Source organism: Neomonachus schauinslandi, chromosome 14, assembly GCF_002201575.2.
Source record: "Neomonachus schauinslandi chromosome 14, ASM220157v2, whole genome shotgun sequence".
NCBI lineage: Eukaryota > Metazoa > Chordata > Mammalia > Carnivora > Phocidae > Neomonachus > Neomonachus schauinslandi.
The window spans coordinates 13009469-13035314 of record NC_058416.1 but is presented as its reverse complement, the minus strand read 5'-3'; the positions used below and the strand labels follow the sequence as shown (position 1 = coordinate 13035314).

The 25846-nt window shown below is 43.1% G+C and overlaps 1 protein-coding gene across 1 annotated transcript; it reads left to right on the top strand.

The window, feature by feature from the left end:
- The first annotated feature begins 3315 nt into the window (after window positions 1–3315).
- Window positions 3316–23919, top strand: SERPINB5 (serpin family B member 5). Its single transcript, XM_021686149.1, has 7 exons — window positions 3316–3464; window positions 9467–9641; window positions 12353–12490; window positions 14365–14482; window positions 16647–16789; window positions 19396–19563; window positions 22130–23919. Exons 2-7 carry the CDS (start codon window positions 9474–9476, stop codon window positions 22520–22522), a joined length of 1128 nt encoding a protein of 375 aa, XP_021541824.1. The 5' UTR covers window positions 3316–3464; window positions 9467–9473; the 3' UTR covers window positions 22523–23919.
- The last annotated feature ends 1927 nt before the right edge of the window (window positions 23920–25846 follow it).

Here is a 25846-nt window from a genome sequence, read left to right as displayed (position 1 = left end):
ATAAAAAGGTCACATATTGCAAAATTGATATTATTATTTCCCAGAAAAGTTGGCTAATTTACATTTCTATTGGCTGTATTGAAATTCTTATTTCTACTGGACATTTTGGAAAGATTGTATTTTGATTCTTATATTCCTTTTGTCTTATAAGAATTACATATAAAAGGAAAATTATAAAATAGCTTATATATACAAATATTTGAAAAGCTGAATGAGAAGTCGCCAGATCACATAACTTGATTACCTAATGAATTAAAACTCAGTCTTTAATGAACTAATATATTGAATTTTCATTTCATTTTTATGTCACATTCAAGGCATTCCATACTATTCATTTTCTTGAGTCATTGAGCTCTTTTTTGGTTAGGTAAAGGCAAGTTTCACTCTTTGACTTTTATGTCTACAGGGAACATTAGAACCACGGGTCCAACCCCTCTCTCCTTTTTATGTTGCAGGAGTCTGAGGCCCAGAGAAGCTAAGTTTCTTGCTGATGATTAATACTTACTGAACCATGGAGTGTGGCTCAGAATTGACTCCAAGATGAATTGAATCCTCTTTCCCACACTGTCACCTTCTTTTCCTCTACATCCATCAACCAAATATAAGTGATTTGATATTGAATTTTCTGCTTGGATATATCCTGACACTCAGTATGAAGAATTGTACCACTCATGCTATCTGCTTGTGGTTTAATTCTGGAATCTTGCTTTACCCTTTATTTGTTTTTTCAGTGTTAGTTTTCTCGCCCCCCCCGTAAGTTTGCATCTTAGTAGAAATTTCATGTGAGTCATTTTCCATTACAGGTTACCATTTAATATAAAATTTCTTCTAGACACAATTTTAGGCTTCTCAAACACTAGATGTTGATAAGTCACAAAGCATGAAAGTGTGTTAAGCTGTTGGATTCTTGAAATGGACATAGTTTAGGTAAAGGATTATAAATCTGGGGTTTTGAAGACTTTTTTTTTTCTGTCTCTATCAGACACTCTAAGGTAAAGTTGTCTTAACTTTTCTATTTCAGTTTCTCTACATGTGAAAAGGAGGTGACTGTTCTCAGGGACTGGGTGTGGGCTTTATTGTGTGATTTCTGTGAAGTTGGAAATTTGCACGGTTCTCATTATTCCTCTGTTGTATGGGAGAACTGTTATATGCATTGGTGGGAATCCTACCTATCAGTGGTAAAAAAAACACTTGATGATTTGTAGGTATCTGGGAAGAGTACTCAGGAATTCTTGGCTGAAATTTATCTTCTTGGAAGAGAAGACAGAGAGAGAGAGAGAGAGAGAGAATTCTAAGCAGGCTGTAACAAAGCTCCTCTGAATGGTTCCTGGGAGTGGCTGGGTGTGGTAAGCCATCCCTCAGCCAAAATGCTGAGTAATCAAGTTAATAACGTTTGCAGTGTTTCAGACTACAGGTAAGAAAAAGCACCAACAAAACAGTCTCCTAGGTTATTAAATATTTGGGCTGATGATTGCTTTTGCTGACTGGAGAAAATTATGTCTGATAAAATTGTTTGATGACTGAATGGATAATTCATTCTTTAAGCTATATTTCTTCCCTCTAAAAAAAAAAAAACAAAAAATCTACTCTTTAATGCATAGTCAACCACATGGTTTTTGTGGCAAATGAAAGAGAAGAAAATTAGAGGTCATTTGGGGAATCGTAGAGCAAATGGTACTTCCTACAAACAGCCGGATCCCTTTCCATTTAGTATTTTTAAAGAAATATTTATTTCCAACAGTCAGAATTATGTTCGGGTTTCCTTGGGCATTGCGGAATTCCTGTCACCAGAAGCATTTCTGTCCAGGTTTGACAAGCGCTGAGCAGGAGTGTTGCAGAGGGAATTCAAACATCAAAAGGGAGAAAGGACAAAGCTGTCTGATTTAAACGCAAGTCTCTTAAAAATCTTTGGGTCACAGTGGCAAGCGTGCAGCAGCTGTTCAATAAATTATTGCAGTGAATTAGGTGTGAATCCTCTGAACCAGGCTTTGGGCCATTATGAGTCTTCCCTGAGCCTGTGCCTGCCTGAGGAACCCGCAAAGCAGTAAAATAGTAATGGCCATCAGCAGGGAGCACACACCATGTGCCAGACGAATCCTATGTATTGTGTCTTCATGCGTATGTGTATTTCATTTTACAGATGAGGACACAGGCTGGAGCGGTTAAGCGCTTTGTCTGGGATAGCTGAAGCAAGGAGAGGTACTGTGAGTTTCCCAAGGAATGACTCTGCCCCTAAACCCACATTTCCCCACTAGAACTGGAGAGTGTAATTTTTGAGAAGCATCCTGCCCACATCACCCTCTGATGACCTTCTTACCTCCACTTGCCCCACTGATGCCTAAGAGTCTACTTTCAGAGTTCAACTCATTTAGTTTATGACTTTGATCCTGGTTAGTAATAACCAGGCATCCGGGGAAGGGAAGCTATCAGTCAATCTTAGTTTGGCAGAACGAGGTGCTCTCATTCATTTAGATAACAAGCATTTATTGACTGCATACTGTCTATCAAGTCCGCACCAAGGGTTGGTGTTACAAAAATGAACGAGGCTTGGTCTTTATCGTTAAGATTCGTAGCTGGATAGAAAAGACCGTGCAATAAACAGCTGATCATGAAAGTGTGTGATAAACAAACAATAGAGAACCTTAGGTGAGTACAGCAGAGAACCAGTTGGCTTAGTTGCAGGTACTTTCCTGAGAACAGATTTGCTAGGAAGGATATAGGTCGTACTAAATGAAGGAGCTGCAGGGAGGCAGGAAATTCGGACTCTGCAAAGAGCAGGCTCCACAAAGAGCAGAGCTGTGTAATCTTAGTCACTGGGAGCTTCATCCAGCACTTCGTCCTATCAATGGTATTACATATTTTCCTAAGCAGAATTTATTTAATTTCTGGGGGCCCTCTTTGTTTTGTGATCGCTGCTCTGTTTAATTGGTAGTACCTCTTTGGCATTCTAGGCAGGATGAGCTATCCCAGTTGACGTGGAAAGGTAGAGGTTAGGGAGCTTTTTGGGGCACCACCCTATTTGAGAAGTATGAATCATTACGACCATCACCTATTCCTTCTATTTCATATCATATTTCATCTTCCGGTCCCACGTAGCCTGCCAGGGTTGCCCTTCTGTACCTACGAATGTATGTATTTAGCCCAAGGCAGGATCCACCGACAGCCCTTCCTGCCCGAGCATGTCAGAGGCCTTTGGAAGCTGTGCAGACAACAGCAACTTCAGCCTGAATCATTTTTTTCACTCATGGACCAGCTGCCAAGAGGCATGAGTAAGAGCCGAGAGTGCAGGAGTGGGAGGTGGCAGGAGCGCAGGCTGGGAGTGGGCACAGAGGGCGTGGTGCCGGTTCAGGTGAGCAAGCCTTGCCTCTGCCCCACAGAGGGTTTGCCCCTGCATCAAGGTCCTTCCACGGCCCTCACTTTCCTTCTCACTTGCCGTGCATTTTCCAGAATAACTGTGACTCCAGGTAAGCAAAGCGCGGTGGTAGGGCTGGTGATTCCTTTTCAGGAAGATTCTTAAAACCAAATAATGATTTGAGCTGCTTCGAGGTGGTGAAGGAAGTTGACATAGTGGTTATTGTCAAGGACAGGCGGTGGGCTGTGGTGCTGCTGCCTGCCCACCCCCACCTGGGCAGCACTTTGAGCTCTTGGTCCTTTGGGAACCAGGAATGCCGTGTAGGGAGCGAAATCACTTAGCCAGGAGAGGTGCAAGTATGAAGAGGTAACACGGCTAGGAGGTTTGGGTGGTAGTGGTGGTGGGGCTGTGCGACAGTGATTTCTGGAGGGGAAGGTTTTTCTGAGGACCTTTTCAGCCCTATCTGGGAATTCGAAATGAATTTTTTAATGCTAGTTTCAGAAAGGGCATGGTGCTGGAAACCTGGAGAGACTCAGCAGGCATTTGAATGTCTGGCTCACCTTCCTGATTGGGTTGAGAGTCTGATTTTGGAACCACTTTTCTTTTTGGCATTTTTAAGCACCCAGTCAGTGTTCGCTTACTAGGAACCACATTCTTCCAGGCAGGGAATATTTTCTCTCCCTATTTCTGGCTTTCAGGACACTTGAAACATGTTACGTTTTTCACATGTGTGTTCTTGGGCAACATTTCAAATAGGCTGGTTCATAGTTTCTTCCTCATAGACCCTGTGGTTTTTATGGCTTCATTGAGGTGTATCATACTAAAGATCAATTTTAATAGGCCAGGCTGTTCTGTTGGCTTGGGACTGGCTAGACCAAATACTGATTTTTTTTAACCACATTTTTCTTCGTCTGTAAACTGAGGCCAGCTAGGCTAAATGATATCCACAATAATGTGACACAGTGAAAAATAGTTTTTAAGGAAAAAAAAACATGCACATAGCCGTGTGTGTGTGTGTTTGTATGTGCAAATGTGCGTAGAAGAATGGATCTATACATAGAGTGAAATTATCTTGTTCAAATACAACATGTTTGAGAGCAAAAGGGGCACTCTTGCTAATTTCAGGACAAGACAGATAAACCAGGACTGTCCCAGGCAAAGTGGGACATATGGTCAACCTACCCACAAGGTCTTTATCTCATCCAAATGGTCTACAGATGAAAAGCTTGAGGACCATTGGCTTAGATGCATTAAAAACATTAGGAATCTTTATGCAGGGGCCAGTGACCAGCTATAGGGCTAGAGAAGTGAGCACACTGACCCTGCGCACATCCTAGTGTGTGTGGCTCCACTCATTTGGGACCCCCTGCAGTCTCTGAATTGGGTCCGTTCTCTCTGGCACACAGTTTTGCATGGCTAACTCCTACTTCTCCTTCAGGACTTGCTTTCGTGTGACTTACTTGGAACTGTCTCTGAGGAGACCTCACTAAGATTGTACTGTGAGTGAGCTGTCTCCCCTGAGGGCTCCCACCAGAAACTGGTGCCCCCATCCAAGTGCTAAGGACACCATCACACGTGACATGCCATATGACAGCTCCACAGAGGCAGGAACCGTGTGTGTTCACTTGTGACTTCCTAATGTCTAGCTCAGTGCTTGACACACAGGAGGTCCCTAGTTAACACTTATTCAATGAAAGCAATATCGAATTCATAGTTTGCAATGTAAGGAGCAGGAAGAGAACAAGAGCTTCTTGGAAAATGGTAAAAAAAGTTTTGTGTGTATTTAAAAAAAAACATGCAAAGTCTCTTGGTATCTCTGAAAGGGTAACTGAGGGCATGTAGGATTTTTGGAACTCTGAAGACTTCCGAGAGAACACACGCCAGTGAAGACACAATTACCGAGAGGGAAGGCGATGAGGTGTGGTGGGGAGCACGTGGCCGGCAGCTGGTGGAAATGAAAGTCTGGTTTTGCCACTTTCACTCCCCGTGTGAGTGGCCTGGGACAATCACTTCATCTCTGTCTGCCTTACTTTCCTCATCTGTAACATGAAGGGGAGGAGCCAGACTAGATCCATTCCAAGATCTTGTCCCACTTGAAAGATCTATGATTTTAGGATTCAATGCAAACAACAGGCAACTTTGCAATATTTTCTGACAACTTTTTGTTTGTTGCATTTGCATTTCTAACTTAAATTTCCATCTCACTTTTCTCTGGTTATCATAAAAGTGCCTCTTAAACATTTAAGTGACCTAAAAGATGTAGTGTTTTCTATGTTGGAGCTGTAATGGAAATTCTCTTTATTTGTTATAATTGTCAGAAGGTTTTCATGAAAATGAAAGAAGTTCTCTCTGTAACAAAGTGAAAAGTGAAACCAAAAAAGTTGCAGCGATTTTAACACTCTGAACACATGTCATTAGACATGTACATTTATTATGTCGGACTTGCTAATCTGTACTCTTTTCTTTTCTAATTTCTACTCTTGTACGCATAATTTTTCTAGCATTCACTACTCAAAATGGTCCGTGTAGGACCTGACGCATTTTCCTAGGCTCGTATTGCTAACATTGCCAAGATTTGTTTGCATGTTTTGTCTTGCAGCACAGCGAGGTGGTAATTGGCTGTGGCCAAAGTCATCCCTTGGAACTACTTTAGACCAGATCGGCCTTAAGTATTTTTAGGGCAGTTGGTAATAATCACCAAGCAAGGGATCAGATTTACCATGCAATGTCTGATTGATTACTTGCTTGGTGACTGCCCCACAGCAATTTCCACGTGCTGTCATTTTCTGCTTCCTTTGTCAAGCATCAAATAATGTTATTGTCTCTGGGACCTCAGATATGAAGGGGCTGCATGACCTTCCCCAACTCGAAGGAGACCTTTTCTGGGAAAGGAGCTTGTCAGCACACAGATAAGAAGGCACACCTCATGCACTGAGGACTCTTCATGCAAAGGAACAGACTCTTGAAAGGGAGGGTCTGCTCCTGTCAGGGAAGCCTCAGCTGATAGACATGTACTGATTTGTATTTTCCAACAGAGGCCTGACTCTGAGACTTGAATTGCAACACAGTGTTAATTATATTGTGTAATCAACTGTACTAAAAACCACTACGATCTTGTACTCACATAGAACCATTTAGACTACGTTTATCTTCAAATGCTATAAAGCATGAAAGAAGAGTGCTTCACTTGAACAAAATGAGAATTTCTTTACCCTTCGATCCGCTTCCTGGAGTTTGCTGTCAAAATTCCCTTAGTGGATTACTCCAAGGCCTTACACACAAGAAGGAGATCAAACTTTAGTAAAGTTTGTTATCGATTATGCAAAATTATTCTAATTTCTCTTTGGGACGGTGGGAAATACATGCTGGGAAGGACTGCTGATGTCTGTTCAAGCAGAGTTGGTATGTTTTCATATTAGTATTAATGTGATTAGGCCTCAAGTTGTAAAAGCTTTGAGAAGTGCCCAGTGACCTGGGTTTAGGCTTTTCTCTTTGGTGAAGAAATAGCTCATGTAGGCATCTCTCTTTGATGGAGAAATAACTCACGCTGAATTTTAACTGTAGATGAAGTCCGCACCGTCAATGTTAAATTTACTGTTGGAGAAAGCCAGACATCTTGTCCTGAAAGTCCGTATACATGGATTCCCCAAACCTTTTGTGAAGTTTTTTTAAATTTTCCTGCAGTGGTCCTACTGGTCCAAACACCCCATATGCTTCCGTTTCTATCTCATTGCCTTCTGCACACCTGATACTGGGCTCCTTCACCTGAGAATGGGCTGTCATCCACGCAGACCCCAACCCTGAGGAGAGAGGAGAAGGTCATGGGCCCCAGAGAAATGTAAGATTGAAGGTTACCTTGTAGTAGGTTTTCAGTGAGAACACAGACCTAAGCTCACTTAGCTGTTCTTATCGGGGACATAAAATGAAAGAGGAAGAAGTCATTGGAGAGGACAAGCGAGCATGAACGGGTCAACAAAACTTTTTTTTTGGTAATGAATTTCCTTTTACAGACTCCGAGATATATTATAGTCTTTTTGAATCCATCCTACACACAAGCCACATGTCCCATAAAAGGCAGAATTCTGAAAACATATTTGTAGACCAGGGGCCCATTCCTTGGTCTTATTTTTGCATCTTTGAATTTTGAATTTCTGTTAAGGTATAAGGTACACAATTGAGATCCTATTCATGCATGGACTCTAACAGCTCTTTAGGTCCTGTTGGCAGGAAGCCCTCTGTCCTGAGTGCTGATACTTTGTCTGACACCAGGAAGCGTGTCCTACCAGAGGTCCTTCAATGTCATGTTTGCTCTTTGTGTCTGTGTGTGTGACTACACAGTGCCCGATGGCTTTGGGGGAATGCTTCAAGCCTTGGCCTGTGCCCTAGTCAGCCAGGGGTAGTAATATCATTCTATGGCCCTCAGACACATTCTATCCTGGGCTCAGGCTGAGCCTGAAGAGTCCATGTAGCTCCGCTCTGTTCTAGAAGGGGTTATGCCCCGACTGCTTGAGTTACCCAGGTGCCCTCCGGCTTGATCATTAACTACTGGACTGGACAGATAGGTGGACCTTTCAATAGAACAACAGTTCTCAAACTTTTAAATTTCAAGACCCCTTTACACTCTTAAAAATTACTGAGGATCCCAAAGAGCTGTTTTTCTTTCCCTTTTTTTTTTTTGATGTCAGATATGTCTATCAGTATTTCCCAATTAGAAATTAAAACTGGAGAAATTTTGAAATATTTACTAATTTATTAAAAATGACAATAATATAACCATGACATATTAACATGAATAACATATCTTTATGAAAAACAACTCTTTTCTAAAGGAAAAAAATTGCAGAAGGATGAGTAACGTTTTTTATTGTCTTCAAGTCTCTTTAAAATTTGGTTTAAGGGAAGACACATCAAACAGCCTCTGGAAAACTGCTGCATATTTGTGAGAGATTGAAAGTGAAAAGACAAACAACGTCTGAAAGTTATTATGAAATTTTTAAAAAATTATTTAATCTATGCCCAACAAGGGGCTTGAACTCACGACCCGGGGATCAAGAGTCGCATGCTCTGCTGACTGAGCCAGCCAGGTGCCCCTGAAAATGGACCCACTAAAAGATGCCAGGGGTCTCTGGACACCACTTAGCGAATATGCATCAGAATAAGAGTCCTCAGACAAGACTAGGTGCCTACTCACTTCCTCAGGCTCCATATTTTTAGCTGAACTCACCTTCCCTCTTTTCTTTAACTTCTCACGTGGCTCACTTGGCAAAGGCAGTCCTGCATTCTACTTATTTGTCTCCGTATCTCCCCAAAGGGATTGCAGACTCAGAGAAGGAGGGACTCAGTAGATACTTCTAATACTTTGTGTGGTGTGTCTTCCACATTGTAGGTATGTACTCACACCAAAAACAATCACAGCTGTGTTTATTCAGTATTGCTATGTGCTAGGTGCCCTCCTAGGGCATTACTGGCTGTATTAGATTCCTAGGACCGCTGTAACGAAGTACCACAGATTGCGTGGCTTGAAACAATAGAAATGTATTCTCCCACAATTCTGGAGACCAGAAGCCTGGAATCAAGGTGTTGGCAGGGCCCTGCTCTCCCTGGGAGCTGTAGGGGAGAATCTGTCCCATGCTTTTCTCTTAGCTTCTGGTATTGCCCGTGATTCTTGGGGTTCCTAGAAGCATCACTTTGATCTCCTCCTCTGCTATCTGTGGCCTTCTCCCTGTGTGTCCTCACATCATCTTCCCTTTGCTCATGTCTGTCTCTGTGTCTTTTCTCCTGTTCTTACAAGGACCTCAGTCACCCTCTTAACCCTAACTTGATTAAATCTGCAAAGATCTTATTTCCAAATGAGATCCCATTCACCGGTACCCAGGAGTGGGACTTCAACATGTCTTTTTGGGGGACATGATTCAACACATTACACTTACTAAAGATTAAATTGAACCACACAGAACTGCTGTGATCTGACTGTTTTTCATCTGCAAAAATGTTAATTTTGTATGGTTTAGCCTAAATCCTAATTGAAACAAAATTGGTAAACGAAACCAATTGATTTTGATCAGTGTTGTCAACTGTCAACTGAAATAACCTCATCCTTGTACTTTGCTCCAGACCCACAATGGATGCTCTACGACTGGCAAATTCGGCCTTTGCAGTTGACCTGTTCAAACAACTGTGTGAAAATGAGCCGGCAGGCAATGTCCTCTTCTCTCCAATCTGTCTCTCCACCTCTCTGTCCCTTGCTCAAGTAGGCGCCAAAGGGGACACAGCAAATGAAATTGGACAGGTAAGCTCCGTACCTTGTTTCTGCTTTGAGTGCAAACAGGCTTATTAGAACACATAGGCAGTGCCTAAGGAAAATGAATGGGGGCTCTTAGAGAAAATTGCTCAGCATTGAGAATTGTGCTATTTCTAGCACCCTCTTAATCAGTCTTTAAATGTGAAAGTTCATTAATCTGTCCTGCAACCCACATTTACAAGTACCATGTTGTGATGGAGAACCCGGGACCTGCTAGGCAATCACAATCTTTATACCAATGGGTGGCCTTCGGCAAGTCTACCTGTTACATTATAAGAATCCATCAAGATGGTGTTTGTTAAATGTGCCGCTGCAGACAACCCCTGTCTTATGCACAAAATTTATTGACAGCATCATGCTTTATTTTAAGATGTAGGCTCCACTGCATTCTACTCTATAATATATTCTACCCTATAATACGTTAATATCTGTATTAGATAAATATATCTGCACTTATGTTGGTACAGAAATAACATTTTAAATTTTCTACCTTCAAGTAACAGGGATGAATAAGAAGACGGATTGTGCTTTCTTATGTTTCAGAATACTCCCTAGGGCTTGAGTACCCCATGTGAGAAGAATGGACTGAAATGATGTCACCCCTCCCCCATATATGTTTATAGTTATATGCAGATGCGAGTGTATGTGTGTGTGTGTGTGTATTTTTTTTAGAGTTACTTTTTTGGCTATGGTTGACTATTTGCTTTGTAAAATTCTTAGAACTTCAAATGAGGTGATCTTCCAGATTGTTACATTTTAAATACTCATTTACCTTTATTTCAGTTTATCATTATTTTTAATTGTGATGTAATTGACATATTACGTATTAGTTTTAGGTGTGCAATAGAGTGATTTGCTATCTGCATATATTGTGAAATGATCACCGCAGTAAGTCAAGTTAACATCTGTCACCTTACATTGTTACAGTTTTTTTTTCTTGTATGAGAACTTTTGAGACTTATTCTCTTAGCAACTTTCAAATGCACAATACAGTAATTGTTAACTGTAATCACCCTGCTGTACATTACATTCCCATGAATTACTTATTTTATGCCTGGAAATTTTGACCCCTTTACCCATCTCCCCCTCTTAGATAGTAGGTAGATGTGCTTCTACTTCCATTCCAGTATTATTTTTATGTTGATCATTTTAGGTTCAACGGAATCTTTTTTTCCATCAACTCACAAGCATTTAAAAAAGGAATGTCTTCTTATATCCATAAATCCCCAGAAAGTATGACCCACAAAATATCATTTGAGTCAGGATGAAGAATTTACACTCGAAACTGAGTGGGGCTTGAAAAAGAAACTTCAGCTGTGGGCAGAACACCTGTCTCTTCTTATCTGTCCTTCACTCCCGACTCCCCCACCCCTCCATCCCTACCCCATGTCTCCTTCCTCCTTCCTCATCTCCCATTAGAGAAGGGATAGTAAAGAGAACTTCCTGGTAGTGGGTCTGTTCTCAATATTAATAATAAAGCTCTTTTCAGTACCTGCAATTGTTTTCCTGGTAGTGGTTACCTGGGTTCCTTAATTTTCTAGTCTTTTTTCCTGTCATTGAGCATGAGAGCGCGTACTACTTGGACCAGCCAATTGGACCCTGCTGTACCGAGGTTTTTGAGTCATCGGCACAGTGTGCCCATTTAGTGACAGTACCTGAGGTGTGGCAACCAGGGCGGTTATTATGACTTAAGGGTGAGGAGAGGATCACCTTATGCGGACATCACGTTTTGGGGCACAATGAAGCAGAGGAGCTGCTGGGCTATTGGTTGGAACAAAAGAAAAGTTAGGAACAAAATGGAAGGAATGAAGCCTTCCAGAAGACAGCATCCTAGTTTTAAGTGACTTCCAGTATTACTATAAGAATAATTATTAATGTTTCTGAATCCATATGATGTTTTAGGTGTTTTACATGCAATGTCTGTAATGGTCATATCAACTCAGAAAAGTAGGTATTCTCAGTCCCTTTTCCAGAGGGGAACATGAATCTCTGAAGAGCTGGGCAAGATTATATGTCTAGTGGGTACAGGCTGGGATTCCCAGGCAGGGCTGTGTGACTGTAGCCCACCAAGTGCAGCCAACCACGGATGGTGGCTGCCTCCCAACGGTGATGCATCAGCACACTTGGTTAGAGCAACCGAAGGGGCTAGATAGACCCTGGCTGGAGACGCCTCTATCCCCGAATCTGATACCTGCCTAATGATTGTCTCTCTTGGTATTCATCTCTCTCTTCTTGTGTCTCAATTGGATAGACATTATAACCCAGCTTTATTCTTTACCAAGTTCAGAAAGCCTTCTTTATGAACATTGGAGGCATCACTTTAAAGAATGGGCAAAATTGCCCCATAGTTGAACAAAGAGAAGACTATCTTCATGGCAGTCAACTGGGGACAGTTCTGCCCCCCCTCCCATCCCAGGGACATTTGGAGACGCCTGGAGACATTTTTAGTTGTCACAAATGGAGGAAGGGGCACTATGGGCACCTAGTTAACCAGGGATGCTGGGAAGCATTCTACCATATCCAGGACAGCACTCCAGAAAGAATTATCCAGCCCCAAATGCCAATAATACTCAGGTTGAAAAGCCTCCCTTTATGGGAACAATTGAGCAGGGAGATACTGACCCCCCCCCCCCCCCCCATAGCCACTGCAGTGGGAAGAGGCAATGCTTCCTGGGTAATGCATTTTTTTCTCTTCACAGGTCCTTCATTTTGAAAATATCAAAGACGTACCCTTTGGATTTCAAACAGTAACATCGGATGTGAACAAACTTAGTTCCTTTTACTCACTGAAACTAATCAAACGGCTCTATGTAGACAAATCTCTGAATCCTTCTACAGTAAGTGGGTTAAAGCAAGTAGAATCATTCACCTTTTTATCAGGAGGGACATTTTCACATGGTTAGACCCACAACTTTGTTGTCAGTGAAATTCACTTCTAGGATGCTCGTTTATGATTTCAGGCTTATCAAAAATAAATCAGTCCTAATGGAGAATGTGGGGGGTTTCCTAATCAGATAGGTGGGTCACCAAATGTGGGGCAACCCAGTCGGGTATAAGCTGGCAGCTTGGGTGGTGAAAGCATTCACACAAGGCAGAACAAAGGAGATAGAAGTTTATTGAATACACCGCAAGGGAGTGGCGGGCAGGACAGCAAGGAAGAGACTGTCTGCCATGAGGCAGTGGTTGGGGGCTCTAGTTAAGGGGCAGGTGAGGAGGTATGGAATGTACGGAATTTACCTCTTGTGGGTACCTGAGTCTGGGTGTAAGTAACCCATGGGTTAGCTAGGGCTTGTGGATATTTTGAGGGGGGGTCGCCTAATGGGGCTGTTTTTATTCAGCCAGGGAGTAGGGTCTCCCGGCGGGCCCTTCTACCTTTCTCAGGCTTCCATTGCTCAAGTTGACTGTCTAAAAGCGGCCTCTACGGGGAGGCTGCAAATAGTGGGAGTCACATCTAGCTAGAATTGCATTGCAGTCACATTATGGCTCAAAATATAGAGAAGCTTGTGGGTTTCCCTTTTTCCTCTCAAACACACCTTCATCTCACCCTTCCTCCTAGCTTCCTCACTGAGAGGAATAGAGAATGGGGGTATTAACTCTTTAGTCAGTGTATCTCTGTAGATGCAAGACAGCTCATGAGTTAAACCTCTTTCTCCTTAAATAACAGGACCTGTGGCCTGGGTCAACATTTTAAATTCTCTACCTCATTTGTTCATGCACACAATATTCTCTTGATGTTTCTCAAAATCAATAAGAAAAAAAGCAACTGCATGAACTAGTTACAAATTGATTTTGTTTGCTTTCCTAGGCTGGTCATGTGGGCATCTATCCAAGGTAGCTCTAGGTATTTAATTTCAGCTGTTTCTTGAAGGAATCATATAAAGTACACTGTAGTATCCTTACATTTGACCCCAGAGTATATCATAATTTTTTAAAAATCTGTATTTAAAAAACAAAGCCAACATCTTTGACGGCTACATAGAGGTTCTTTCTCTACTTTAGTAATATAGAGTTGATTCCATTTGTGTTTGCATGATCAGAATTGCAAGCTTTCCACATCTAAAAGGTAGACTTCCAGTTAAATATTTTACCATAGTTTTACTACTTTATGCTGTACCGTTTGTTTTTCTAGTCGAGATCTTTTTTTTTTTTAAAGATTTTTATTTATTTATTTGAAGAGAGACAGAGATAGTGACAGAGATAGCAAGAGAGGGGAGGAGAGGGAGAAGCAGATTCCCCTCTGAGCAGGGAGCCTGATGCAGGGTTCAATCCCAGGACCCTGGGATCATGACCTGAGCTGAAGGCAGATGCTTAACTGACTGAGCCACCCAGGCGCCCCCATTTCTTCTATTCTAGGATATATATATACATATATATATAAAATGCACATTTTAATGTTTCTAAGTTGGAATTCATATTATAATTATTGCATACATTTAATGTAGTGTTTCTTTTTTTCCCCCAAAGCTGCTACTACGTTGATGGAGGCATTTAATAATTGATATTCCTTAGAATTGAAGAAATGAAACACTTCAGACAAAGAACATTCATTGATTTCCCCAGGAAGTTTCCATTTGTACAGTGTTACTGATTTTGAAAGGGTATTCACCAACCTGGACACTTACAAATCCTTTAGTTAGAATCATGGAAGGTCGCGATGGCCTGACTATGGACTTTAGGTACTTTGTGATTTTAAGAACTGGATGTTTTTCAGGAGTTCATCAGCTCTACAAAGAGACCCTACGCAAAGGAAATGGAAACCGTTGACTTCAAAGATAAATTGGAAGAAACAAAAGGTCAGATCAACCAGTCAATCAAGGATCTCACGGATGGCAAGTATCCTTTCCTTACTTGGACCCTGTCTTCTCATGAATCTTTCTGCTAAGCATAAACTGGAACATCCGGGGGCTTCCTCGGATGTTTTCAGTAGACAAGCTAAATTCTTGCCCTTCCAGCCATTTCAAACATGCGGATGGATTCCTGGGCATGTCCAACATCATCTTACACTTGGCAGGAATTCGTGGTGCTTCAGTTTCTTTTTAAAATTTTTAAAATGTATTTTTATTTATTTATTTTTGGTGTTTCCGTTTCCATCCGCCTTGCTGTGCTCCCCAGTGAGCTGTCAGCCTCCACATGCCTGCTCCCAGCTATGTCTCTAACAGAGGGTGGCTTCCGGCAAGTCACTGGCCGCTTTCTCAATCTGGAAACGAAGGGTTTGGGCTTTACCTTGGTCTCTGAGGCCACCTTCAGTTCCGCTGCTGCGGTCTGGGGAGGGACACACTTCTCAGGGAAGGGAGACTCGCTTCCTGTGGGAGTGGCCAGAGGGAGCCTGTCTTGGTGCTGATTCAGGAATGCCAGAGTCCTCGCAGCAACTGCAGAGTGAGACCCTGGAGAGGCCTTGGTCTTGGAGTCCTTCAGAACCTGGATTCAAATCCAGATGCTGCCACTTTGAACTGAGTTCCTTGGGTAGGGAGCCTCAGTTTACTGACCTGTAAAATGCGGCATGTGTTACCTGATTAATTTTTACATGGTGGTTGTGAGGATCAAGTTCGATCTATAGGGTAACAAACAATGTATGATAGCTATGCATGCACACACACGGATGTATACATACGTATAGATCTGATATTGAAATGATGCTTCTTTGCCTTCATATGTAAAGAAAAAACTGGTAAAACTAACACCAGGTTAAGCACAGTTTAAAGATTTATAAGCAAAAAGCAGTTGCTGTTTAAACTGCTGTGTAACAGTTTTGCTTCTAGAATTGCCAGATAATTGTATTTTCTCTATATGGGCCTTTAAAAAAATCTTCATGAACTTAAGATTTTACTGGAGAAGGTAGGTTATTGAAAAGTCCTCCGAATTTAGAGTCAGAAGCTCAAGATTTAAGTTGAAACGACCACCTACTGGCTCCCCTCCTTGTCTGGTCTACCAGTTCCTTCCTTAACATGATTAGTATTCAACCCGTCATGTAACATTGGCAAGACTGGTTACATGAGTTCAGTGCAAGATGCAAATGCAGGGTCCTTTATTAAAAAACGTATTAAGGACTTCAATGTGGTGACAGAGGAGCAGGAAACCAGAACAGGGCCCTGCACACGCATGTCACAGGTCTGTGGAGTGGGCCCTGAGCCGCAGTGGGAACATCCTGGGGATTAGGTAAATGAAAATCCCTTGGAAAAAACGTCAGTGTTATTCACATGTGAGGCCTTCGTTTTATGAAGGCATTATCCTCAGGGAGCTGTTGGGGCTGCTGGGGACTGGATCTCTGCAGCAATGACCCTGCTGACTCTGATGCTAGCGGGCGTCCGTGCCAGGGCCCTCTGGGGAGGGCGAGCCCAGCTATAGGGTCAAGAGCACAGTGCAGTCCTGCACAAACAAGCATTCCAGCCCAGTGAGCCAGGAAGGCTGCTCGGCCTTCCCGAGCCCCAGGTTCCTTAAGTATAAAATGGGGATAACGATCTTGGCCTTCCAGGATCACTGTGAGGTAGTGCACGGGAAAAGGTTAAAATTACACTCGTGCATTTTCATTCCAGAGCACAGGCTGTGGAGTCCGAAAGACTCAGCTCTGAATCCTGAATCCGACCTTGCTCATGTGTCATCTTGGGCCAGTGACTTCACCACTACGTCTCAGCTTCCTCATCTGTAAAATGGGGAGAAATACATGACACCCTGCCTAGGAAACCTCTAGCATGCTAGCTGGCACAGGATAGACATTTGAAAGTGGTAGCTCATGGGTCTCTTCTTCCTGTTCTTCCTTTCTTTTTCCTCCCTTCCCCTCTGCTCTCTCCCTGCTAGGTCTCTTTGCTAAGTGCTCCTGTGGCAAGAGGGAGGGGGAGAAAGAAACCCTTCTGAAAGGAGGCATGTGGGCTATCAAACCTTGGGCGGGTGGCTCCAACAGTGATAAATACCCCGCGAGCGGACGTGCGTGTGGAGACCGGATGTGGTTTGGAAGAATGACAGGTGCAATCTGGGGTTTCCTATAATTGTTTGCAGGCCACTTTGAGAACATCTTGGCTGACAACAGTGTCACTGACCAGACCAAAATCCTTGTGGTTAATGCTGCCTACTTCGTTGGGAAGTGGATGAAGAAATTTCCTGAATCTGAGACCAAAGAATGCCCATTCAGAATCAACAAGGTATGGGGAGGGGAGCAGCATGTCAGAGGCTCCCAACTATCGATCTGAAAAATTAGAGCAACACACGGGACCATAGGGACTCAGTCCAGTGAGGAAAATTGAGGCACGGGAGGTAGGTAGTGTGCCTATCCTGAGACTAACGGCTGGGAGGAAGGTGGTAGACAGAGAACCATAATCCAGAGACTCGCTCTCTTTTCCAGAATGGTTAGATTGTTTTGCTGGTGGTTGGCTCTCCTCCCTGGAAAGGGCTGGCAGAGGGGCCCTAAGTTATGTGTAAGCAAAACCCGAAACAGTTTGTTAATGGTGTTTGTCCTAGCGGCCGCAGGGCAAGCCCGGGACCAGATCCACACCTGGTGATAGTCAGGAGTGCAGTGTGGGCTTTGGCACCGAGCGCCCCAGACGTGTAATTTTTGCATCTAGCAAAGTGTGAAAGGGCGGAAAGAAGGAGGAATGTGTGCTACTCCTTTACTGTGACTCAAGTCATAAAGGTGGGTCATGTCAGATCCTGGAGACTCTAGGAAGAGAATTAATAAGGATTTGAAATGTCATTGATCTTGTCGTGTTTCATCTAACCAAGCAGTAAAATACTGCTCAAGCCTGCATGGGGATCCGCCCTCCTTTTGAAAGCAAACTTTTCTTTTGTTTCCTTTGCTTTGCTTTTATAGCCCCTGAACTTTTCCACTGATGTTACTGAACTTTTCCCTCAGTCCCATGGTGTTTCCTTTAAGGGTAGACTAAGTTGATGAAGTTATATTATTAAAAGTTTAGTATAGTGCCTATTCAGACAAGGTGAATTCACACACACACATATATACAATACACACACACACATACACATACACATTTCTTGGAATAGTCTTTATTTAGTCCGGTGTTCAAAAGATACGTCTCTTGATTTCAAGAGATGGGATTATTGTATATCCATATTCTGTGCTGATAAGTGAAATTGATGATGGTTTTTGGTGGCCACGACTATATGCAAATTCATATGACTAGCAGTCTAACTTGATGGAGATTTTTAGACAAATCTATATCTTCTTTAAGAGAAATAAATGGAAGAACCAGCAGTTAATTTCAAAAGTAGTATGTTTTTCTCTCACAGTTATGTTTCTGGTTGTACATAGACTCGAAGTCTTTAGTTATCTATCAACCAAATATTTAGTGAGCAAATACTATGTGCTGGGATATACCAAGATAATAAGACATGGTTTCTGCTTTGACAGAAGTAGTCGAGTTGGGGTGGGGGGGGGTGGAAAGACACTCACATAGATAAATATTCTAACCATGTGACAAGTATTGAAATAGAGGTGTTACAAAAAGTAAAATATGGTCTAGCTTTGCTTGAGAGAGGTGTCGGGGGAAATTTAGTTTACTGTTTGAAGATCCCAGATAAAAATTTTACTGCTATATCATCCCCTAGACCTGCTATGAAGTTTGAAATCTCCCCTAAACGAGATGTAGTTAATAGGCAAATATCCCATGGGAGGTGTAGATTGAAATAAGAAGTCACCCTAAATTACGATCAGTCTCTTGCTTTTGAGTATGAACTAATTTTCCTTCAGGAAATCAGTGTCTTTGTAGTAGAGGCCCAAAGTCAAGTATTAATGGGGACAGAGAGAAGAAAGGACCTGGAGAGAAAAGCTTGGGCACTAAGGCCCTTTTCTGAGAAGTGATGAAGGCAGTGGAACTGGAAGCGACTTCAAGAAAATTCTGTTATTTAATATTCCCATTTAAAAAACTACAAAATATTTCAAGCATACAGAAAACTATAGAAAATATTAAAACAAACACCGATGTACCCAACAACCAGCTTTGTAAATCTTTATATTTTACCTTATTTCAGATATTTTAAAGAAAAAAATATAGCAACAGATATACTGCCCTGTGCAGCCCCAACCTCTCCTGTGTCTTTCTCTCTTCCTCCCCAGAGGTAGCAGTCATTCTGAAATGTCCAATTCCCTCATTTTACTGACAGGGAAACTGAGGCCCAGAGAAGTTAAGTGACTTGCGCAAGATCAGGGCTTCTGTTTATGTCACGTTTGAGGCTAAAACCCGAGGTTCTTAACTCTAACCCAGACTCTTCATCTGCTCAGATCCCAGTAGGTTGGCCGTACAGGAAGAGGGTAACAAAACCAAAGGATAACAGAGGACAAAACAAATGTGATGTTTGTCCTGCTACATGCTGAGTGTTCTCTATTACGTGTTCTAGCAGAAAAAGCTGCATAAGGAGATGCGTGGTTTGCACTAGAACTTACTTTCAAGTCAGCTCCACCAGGAATGGCTTAAGAAGCTTGTAATTATGAGCATCTATAAAGACTGAGTCAAAGTTTCCCTATGTTTTCAGTCATACTGCCTTATTTTTAATGTTTAATATAAGCAAGTTTAGTATGTCTAGTTCCTGAAATAGATTGGAATTATGAGGCATGTGAATAACTTTTCAAAGGAAGTCATAAACTCTTCAGGGGCTAGTCTGTGATGGTTTGGGTCCAGATGTGGGACTGCGCCATTATGGCCTGAAACTATAACAAGAACAAATGTCTGTGTGTATTTATGGTTGTGCTTGTAACTTGAAAAACAAGCGGTCAAAATTTCTTCTCCTCTTACAGACGGACACCAAACCAGTGCAGATGATGAGTATGGAGGCCACATTCTGTATGGGCAACGTTGATGGTATCAATTGTAAGATCATAGAGCTTCCCTTTCAAAATAAGCACCTCAGCATGCTCATTCTGCTACCCAGTGATGTGGAGGATGAGTCCACGGGCCTGGAGAAGGTGAGGAGGGAGGCGGGGTTCAACACAAAGGTGCCACCTGCCGTGCCACGAAGTTGTGTGGCCAGCACTGTGTGTGACCGTGACAAGGGTCTCGCAGTCCTTTCCGGGTCTTTCTGTTTAATAGGAAAACAGCCAACATTTACTTGGCACTTGTGAGGAGCCAGGACCTGTGAGGTCCCACGTGCTCCTTGTCACTGGTTTCTCGCAACAGCCCTATCCGTGCATTGGAAACTATCACTGTGTTCTTGTTGACCGGGGAAACTGAGGCACAGCAGGGGAGGTGACTGGTCCGTGGTCACATAAGTTGTCAGTGGCATGTAGAATCAGAATTTGAGCCCAGGCAGTTGGAATCTGTGTTCTTAATCTAGCCTCGGGTACCTATTACTAGCATCTTGCATTAGTGCGGTACATTTGTTACAGCCAATGAGCCAGTTATCAGCACATTATCAGAGTCCACAGCTTGCTTTAGGGTTCACTCTTTGTGTGGCACATGCTATGGGTTTTGAAAAGCCCTTTTAATGCATACACGTATATGAGATTTTATTATGCTTCATCTTTTCTGTAGGTTATTAGAGGCTCGGGGTTTAACTAGAGGCTCATCTGCTTGTGAATGGTGCTTTAGCTTCCTGTCTGCTCTGGCAGACCCATCCAGCCACGCCCTGGCCACCTGCTCCCCCCCTTGGCCCTCACTCCCCAGCTTCCCTAGCTCCCCTCCACCTGGGTCTCGGCCCTTAGCCAGGGAGAAGGATGGACTCTTTGAGGAACCCAGAGATCACCTGCTTCATTGCATGCCTCAGTTACTCCCTGACTTTCCCGGGGACGATCTAGGTCTAAGTCAGTCTCCATCCCACTTGCTACTTTAATGATGGTTACATTCTCTCCATCACCGGCCTTCATTGCTCTTTTATTCGCTGCTCTTTCTCACTCCACTCCATGCCTTGGTCTCTTTTCTCCTTGGTCCTTGCACTTTCCCTTATGGGAAATACCCTCATACCAAACTTTGCCTGATTACAGTATAGAATGGAAGAAACTGATCTCTTGGGTCTCAGGAAAATGCAAGAACACGTGTAGCATTGGTCTCCTGCGGCTGCCATAATAAAGTACCACAAACTCAGGGGCTTAAACAACAGGAATTTATTCTCTCACAGTTCCAGAGGCTAGAAATCTGAGCTCACGGTGTTGGTTCCTGCTGGGGGCTGTGAGGGAGACTCTGTCCTCTGCCTCTCCCTCAGCTTCTGGAGATAGGCTGGCACTCTTTGGCCTTCCTTGGCCTGGAGATGCATCACTTCAATTTTTGCCTCTGTGTTCACATGGCTTTCTCCCTGTGTGTGTGCATCTGTGTCTAAAATTTTCCTTTTTATGAAGACACTGGTCATATTAGGTTAGGGCCCACCCTAATGACCTCATCTGAATGATACCCGCAAGGATGCTGTTCCCACATAAGGTCACATTCGAAGGCAGTGTGAGTTAGGTCTTCAATATATGAATTGATTTTGGGGTGGGAGTACAATTTGACACATAACACATATATAATGGAAGAAAAAAAGTGCTTTTTTCCCTCTGAGTAGTCTTTTTGAGTTAGGGATGAATTTTCTTCCCTCTCTTCATTCCCAGATAATAAGCGGGCAAGAGAATATACCTTTTGGTAGCTTTTGGCTCAAAAATTCTACTTACTTATGGCAATCTTTTGGTCTGAATAATTTGTTGTAAATGAAACAGTAATCATTGAAAACATAATCATTGTGGATTAACAAGAGAATCCAAGGGGACCCTCCCCCACTAAAAACAAAACAAACAAACAAACAAACTTGTGCCCACTCTGTGACCTTGCTGTGTTACAGACTTTTATGGGGTTTCAGGTGAGTAACTTCAGTGCGGGGTGACCCCATGATAGTAACAGTCAAGGTACTGTCATTCTCTTTTTGCACATGTTTCTCTGCTAGCCAGTGGGGACGTTGGCTGGGCAAGGAGCAATCTAAGATTTGCTCAATGAGGAATTTTATGATTAAACCATTTTATGTGTCATTGCATATCTCTCATTTCTAAAACCACCAACTGAAATGGATGCATTCATCACCTTGGGTCTTCAAGAATGACCGTAGACAGTTCAAGTTCTCATTTGAGAAAGAGCAACTTTAGCTTTAATTTACGTTACTAATTTTGATGCCATACCAAGTACATGAATGTTCTGGATTTCCTGGCAGAGAAGTTAAAATAAGCATTCAAGAAATAGCCTGTCTAAAAACCCTTCTCATTTTATGTTTATTTCACTCTTATTTATGCAACATCATCCATGCGTTCATTTCTTCTCTACGGCTTCAAAGAAATGCCCTCAGACATGCAAAGTGACCATTGTTGGAGGGTGGGGTGCTGGGTGGCTGGGTGCATCTTTGGTAAGGAAAACTAGTCACATACCTAAACTACAGGACTGACTCCATGTTCGGTGGCCCATCTGCGCTGCTTCAAAACTGGGTTCACAATGGCACTTTCTGATTTCAATCAAACAGGGTCTTTTACAACTGGGAATAATAAAAAAAGGTAATTTCCTCTCCTTTGGGTCCTTCAGGTTGAACAACAGCTCAACTCAGAGACACTCTTGCAGTGGACCAATCCCAGCACCATGGCCAATGCCAAAGTCAAACTCTCCATTCCAAAATTTAAGGTGGAAAAGCTTGTTGATCCCAAAGCTAGTCTGGAAAACCTAGGGCTGAAAAATATCTTTAATGAGAATACATCTGATTTCTCTGGAATGTCAGAGACCAAGGGAGTGGCCCTCTCCAATGTTATTCACAGAGTGTGCTTAGAGATAACGGAAGATGGTGGGGATTCCATAGAGGTGCCAGGATCGCGAATCCTGCAACACAAGGATGAATTCAATGCCGACCACCCATTTATTTACATCATCAGGCACAACAAAACGCGAAACATCATTTTCTTTGGCAAGTTCTGTTCTCCTTAAGTGGCAGAGCCCAGGTTAAGTCCCACCTGACTTTTCTGTAAACTCTGCATCCAAAGAATCACTTTCTAAATACAATAATTGTTAATATTGCTGGATCAGGAAGTAGCTGGTACTTGACATGTGTAACCCTCACACTAATAGGCTCTTCTTTTCCAATCCTTTCTTTTATTCTCCCCACCCCTGCCCCCTGCCATAAACTACAATGCTTTTAATGAAAAGGAGTTACAGTAGATGAAAAATATGTATTCATTACTTGCCAAATTATCTAGGGTCATGGGCAGGAATGCAGTCTTCCGCAATGAAAATTCCTGTAAGGAGGATCTGGAGGATTTTAGAGCTTCATCTTCCTTTACTGGGATGCAGAATGTTCCAGACATTCTCACTTCCCTGGGAGACTAAAGAAACTGGTACATGGGATTCACAAAACTTTCCTGGCTCCAACAAAAGTTGGGCACGCGTTTAGGCTGCTGTCGGCCCCTGGTTCTTTTTGCTTAAACTGTGGTCCCAATGTTTTCTCCCAACTCTGTGACTTTTTGGGATTTTAGAAAGCTAACATGTTGCACATACTATATGTTATGGAAGGAACTCCATTGAGAGAGTCTGGGGCAGCACCCTGTAAATAAACACTTTCATATTTCTGCCGCAAAACATAGAATATTCACACAAATTGGATAAGGACTCTGAGTAGCCCATAATAAATGTCAGGTTTTACTGCCAAATGAGTGTGCCACCCGCTTATGAAGAAGCTTTTGGTTTTCAGACCTTTTTGAAATTTTGGAAGGTTGGAGAGGGCATTGCAGACCCGTAGTAGTGGAAGTGCAGCACCTCGAGGGGAGGTTAGATTTTATTAAAAATCCACTTTCACTTTCGACAGAACACGCATGTGGTCACTTGGCTGGTGGTAGGTCACTGATGGACAGGGAATGCTGACAGCCTCAACAAGGCTCTGGGTGTCTGATGATCAGGGACTTCAAACACGCGGGGATTTTTAAGGTAGCCGATAAAAGAGTATTTTGAGTGTTGAAGGAACTTGGCTCTTTGTCTAACGTGCTAGTGGGAAAGGGGAAAGGAGCTAATGCCTTTGGAGAGAACAACAGGAATTGGAGTGTTCTCACTGCCTTGACACGTATGTTTCCAGACTACGGGTTTAGTTATGGTACATAGTTAGTAACTTACATTAATAGTAATTTGTGAAGTTGGTCTGTTACGTTATCTGTGCTGCAGGTACACGGGTTAGCTCACTACCAAAAGAGCACATTTGCTGACGATTTCGTGACATTCCTTCACCCATCTCTTCTCTGGCATTCATTGTAAATAGGTTCAACTTTCTTCTTGCTCTGAAGGTTCAATATTGAATGTCTTTTATGTCACCGATAATAAAATATTACTGAACTACACGTCTTGTTTTTTTCATGACATTAGATTTGCTATTTTGAAATGGAACCAAGCCATCATTTTACAAAAGCATTCCTGTATGTAAGTGCTTTTCGAGGCCACTGATGGAAAATGAAAGGGAGTAAGAATAATTACTGCTCTTATTCCCTTGTCTTCCTTTCTTCCTGCCCACCAGGCTTGCTTCCTCCCCCATTCCCTTTCATCATGGGGGCGGGGGAAAGGACCAGGGGCTGCTGGGATCACTTTCTGCTATGTGTAACTATGCAATTAAATGAGAGGCCTGGCAGGAGTGCATGGAACTTTTCTCCAGCAGAAAAGTTTGGGCCTAGCCTCAAAATCTCATTAAGTAAGCTGTAGATGCTCAAAATATTTGTAAGTACATTTTTCTCAATGTACATTTGCTTTCAATCAATTACAGTATCCCTGAACCTAATATCAACATAGCCCTTGTCCTGTCCCTAACCTGTGCTCCAATAGAATGTGTCCCCAGTTGCAGTAATTGCTGAGCACAAAAGGTGACAAATGCTCCCCAACCCCCCAAAAGAAAAAACAATTTGTGCAGGGTTGCTGGGGTGACCCAAGCCGGGTTTTGCCACTCTTGGCTCATCATCCCCTCTAGGCTACGAAACAGAAAGTAGGGGATAATCACAAAAAGGTTTAGTGAGTATTTAGAGGAGGGAAGGGATTAGTGCCTCTTTAAGTCAAGTGTTCAGGGAGCTTCAAGTGTCTCCTGAAATTTGGAAAGTACTGGAAGTTTTGATTAACTCTTGCCTGGGATACTTTAATCCAGTGGTTTTCAATTAGGGACAGTTGTGTCCCTTAGGGGACATGATGTTATGGTCAAGAATTCTCAATATTCTACCATGCCCGGAATAGGCCCAGAGCAAAGCATGCCCACGCAACACCAGCAGTGCCGAGGTTGGGAAAGCTGGGACCCTATCCAAAGGACAGAGGCTGGCTGGAGGGGGTCCCTAAGGCAGAGCAGGGAGAAGGGGCTGCAGAGGGCGTGCGGGGAGGGTGCCTGGTGTCAGCTGTAGTGAGATGTGCAGGGAGCCAGGCTTGAGTGTTTTGAGACTCTGCTCAAAATGTCTGCCCAGTGAGGGTGTGCGGTCTCCGAAGAGCCCACGAGAGCATCCCGTGAGAAAGAGGCGGCACTTGGCACTTCTCGAGCTAGATTCCAACTGCACCAGTGAAGCCAGGTCCTTCCCTCCTTCTCTCTCTCCTCCCCTCTCCTCTCTCCCCTTGCCCCACAAGTTGGGTGTTGTAAGGAGTAGCGGAAGAGCAGGGTGGGTAAATGGTGGGGCAGCCCCCTCCACTTCCCTCCCCTGTGGGTTGGCGAGCCCCAACCGGCCCCCAGCGGTGGTGGATGGAGAAGCTTTCAGTCAAAAGAGGATCTGAAGTTCTGACTTTGAAGAATTCTGGGCTTTTTCATTTCTGAAAAGGTCTTTATTAATACATGAAAGTGACTAGAGAGCTGTTAGTCTAGGGCATGTGTTTAGGGGATTTGGTCTAGGGGAGGGGGGTCTAGGTGGCAGATTGGTTTTGAGAAGGCATGGAGAAGGGGCCATTTCCCCAGCACCTGCCCAGCCTGGTTCGCTGATAAACTGCTTACTCACTTAATCATCACAACAACCATATGAGGAGGAAACCACAACCCCGTTTTACAAACGAAGATACTGAGCCTCGGAATGGATGCAAGGGCGCAGAGCTAATGAAAGCTGATGGCTGCAGATTGAGTCCAGAGCTGGAGCTCAGACTTCGATGCCACCATCGTGCCCCTGACAACAGCCGCCACACGTGCCTGGAAGAATTCCTCTGTCCTCTGTATCTTCTCTATTTTGGAGTTCCCAGATGTTTGTCTTATCCTGGTGGTCCTTTTCTTGTCAACCCAAATGTGCCTAGAGGTAGCTGGCTCAGTTCGGTACATTC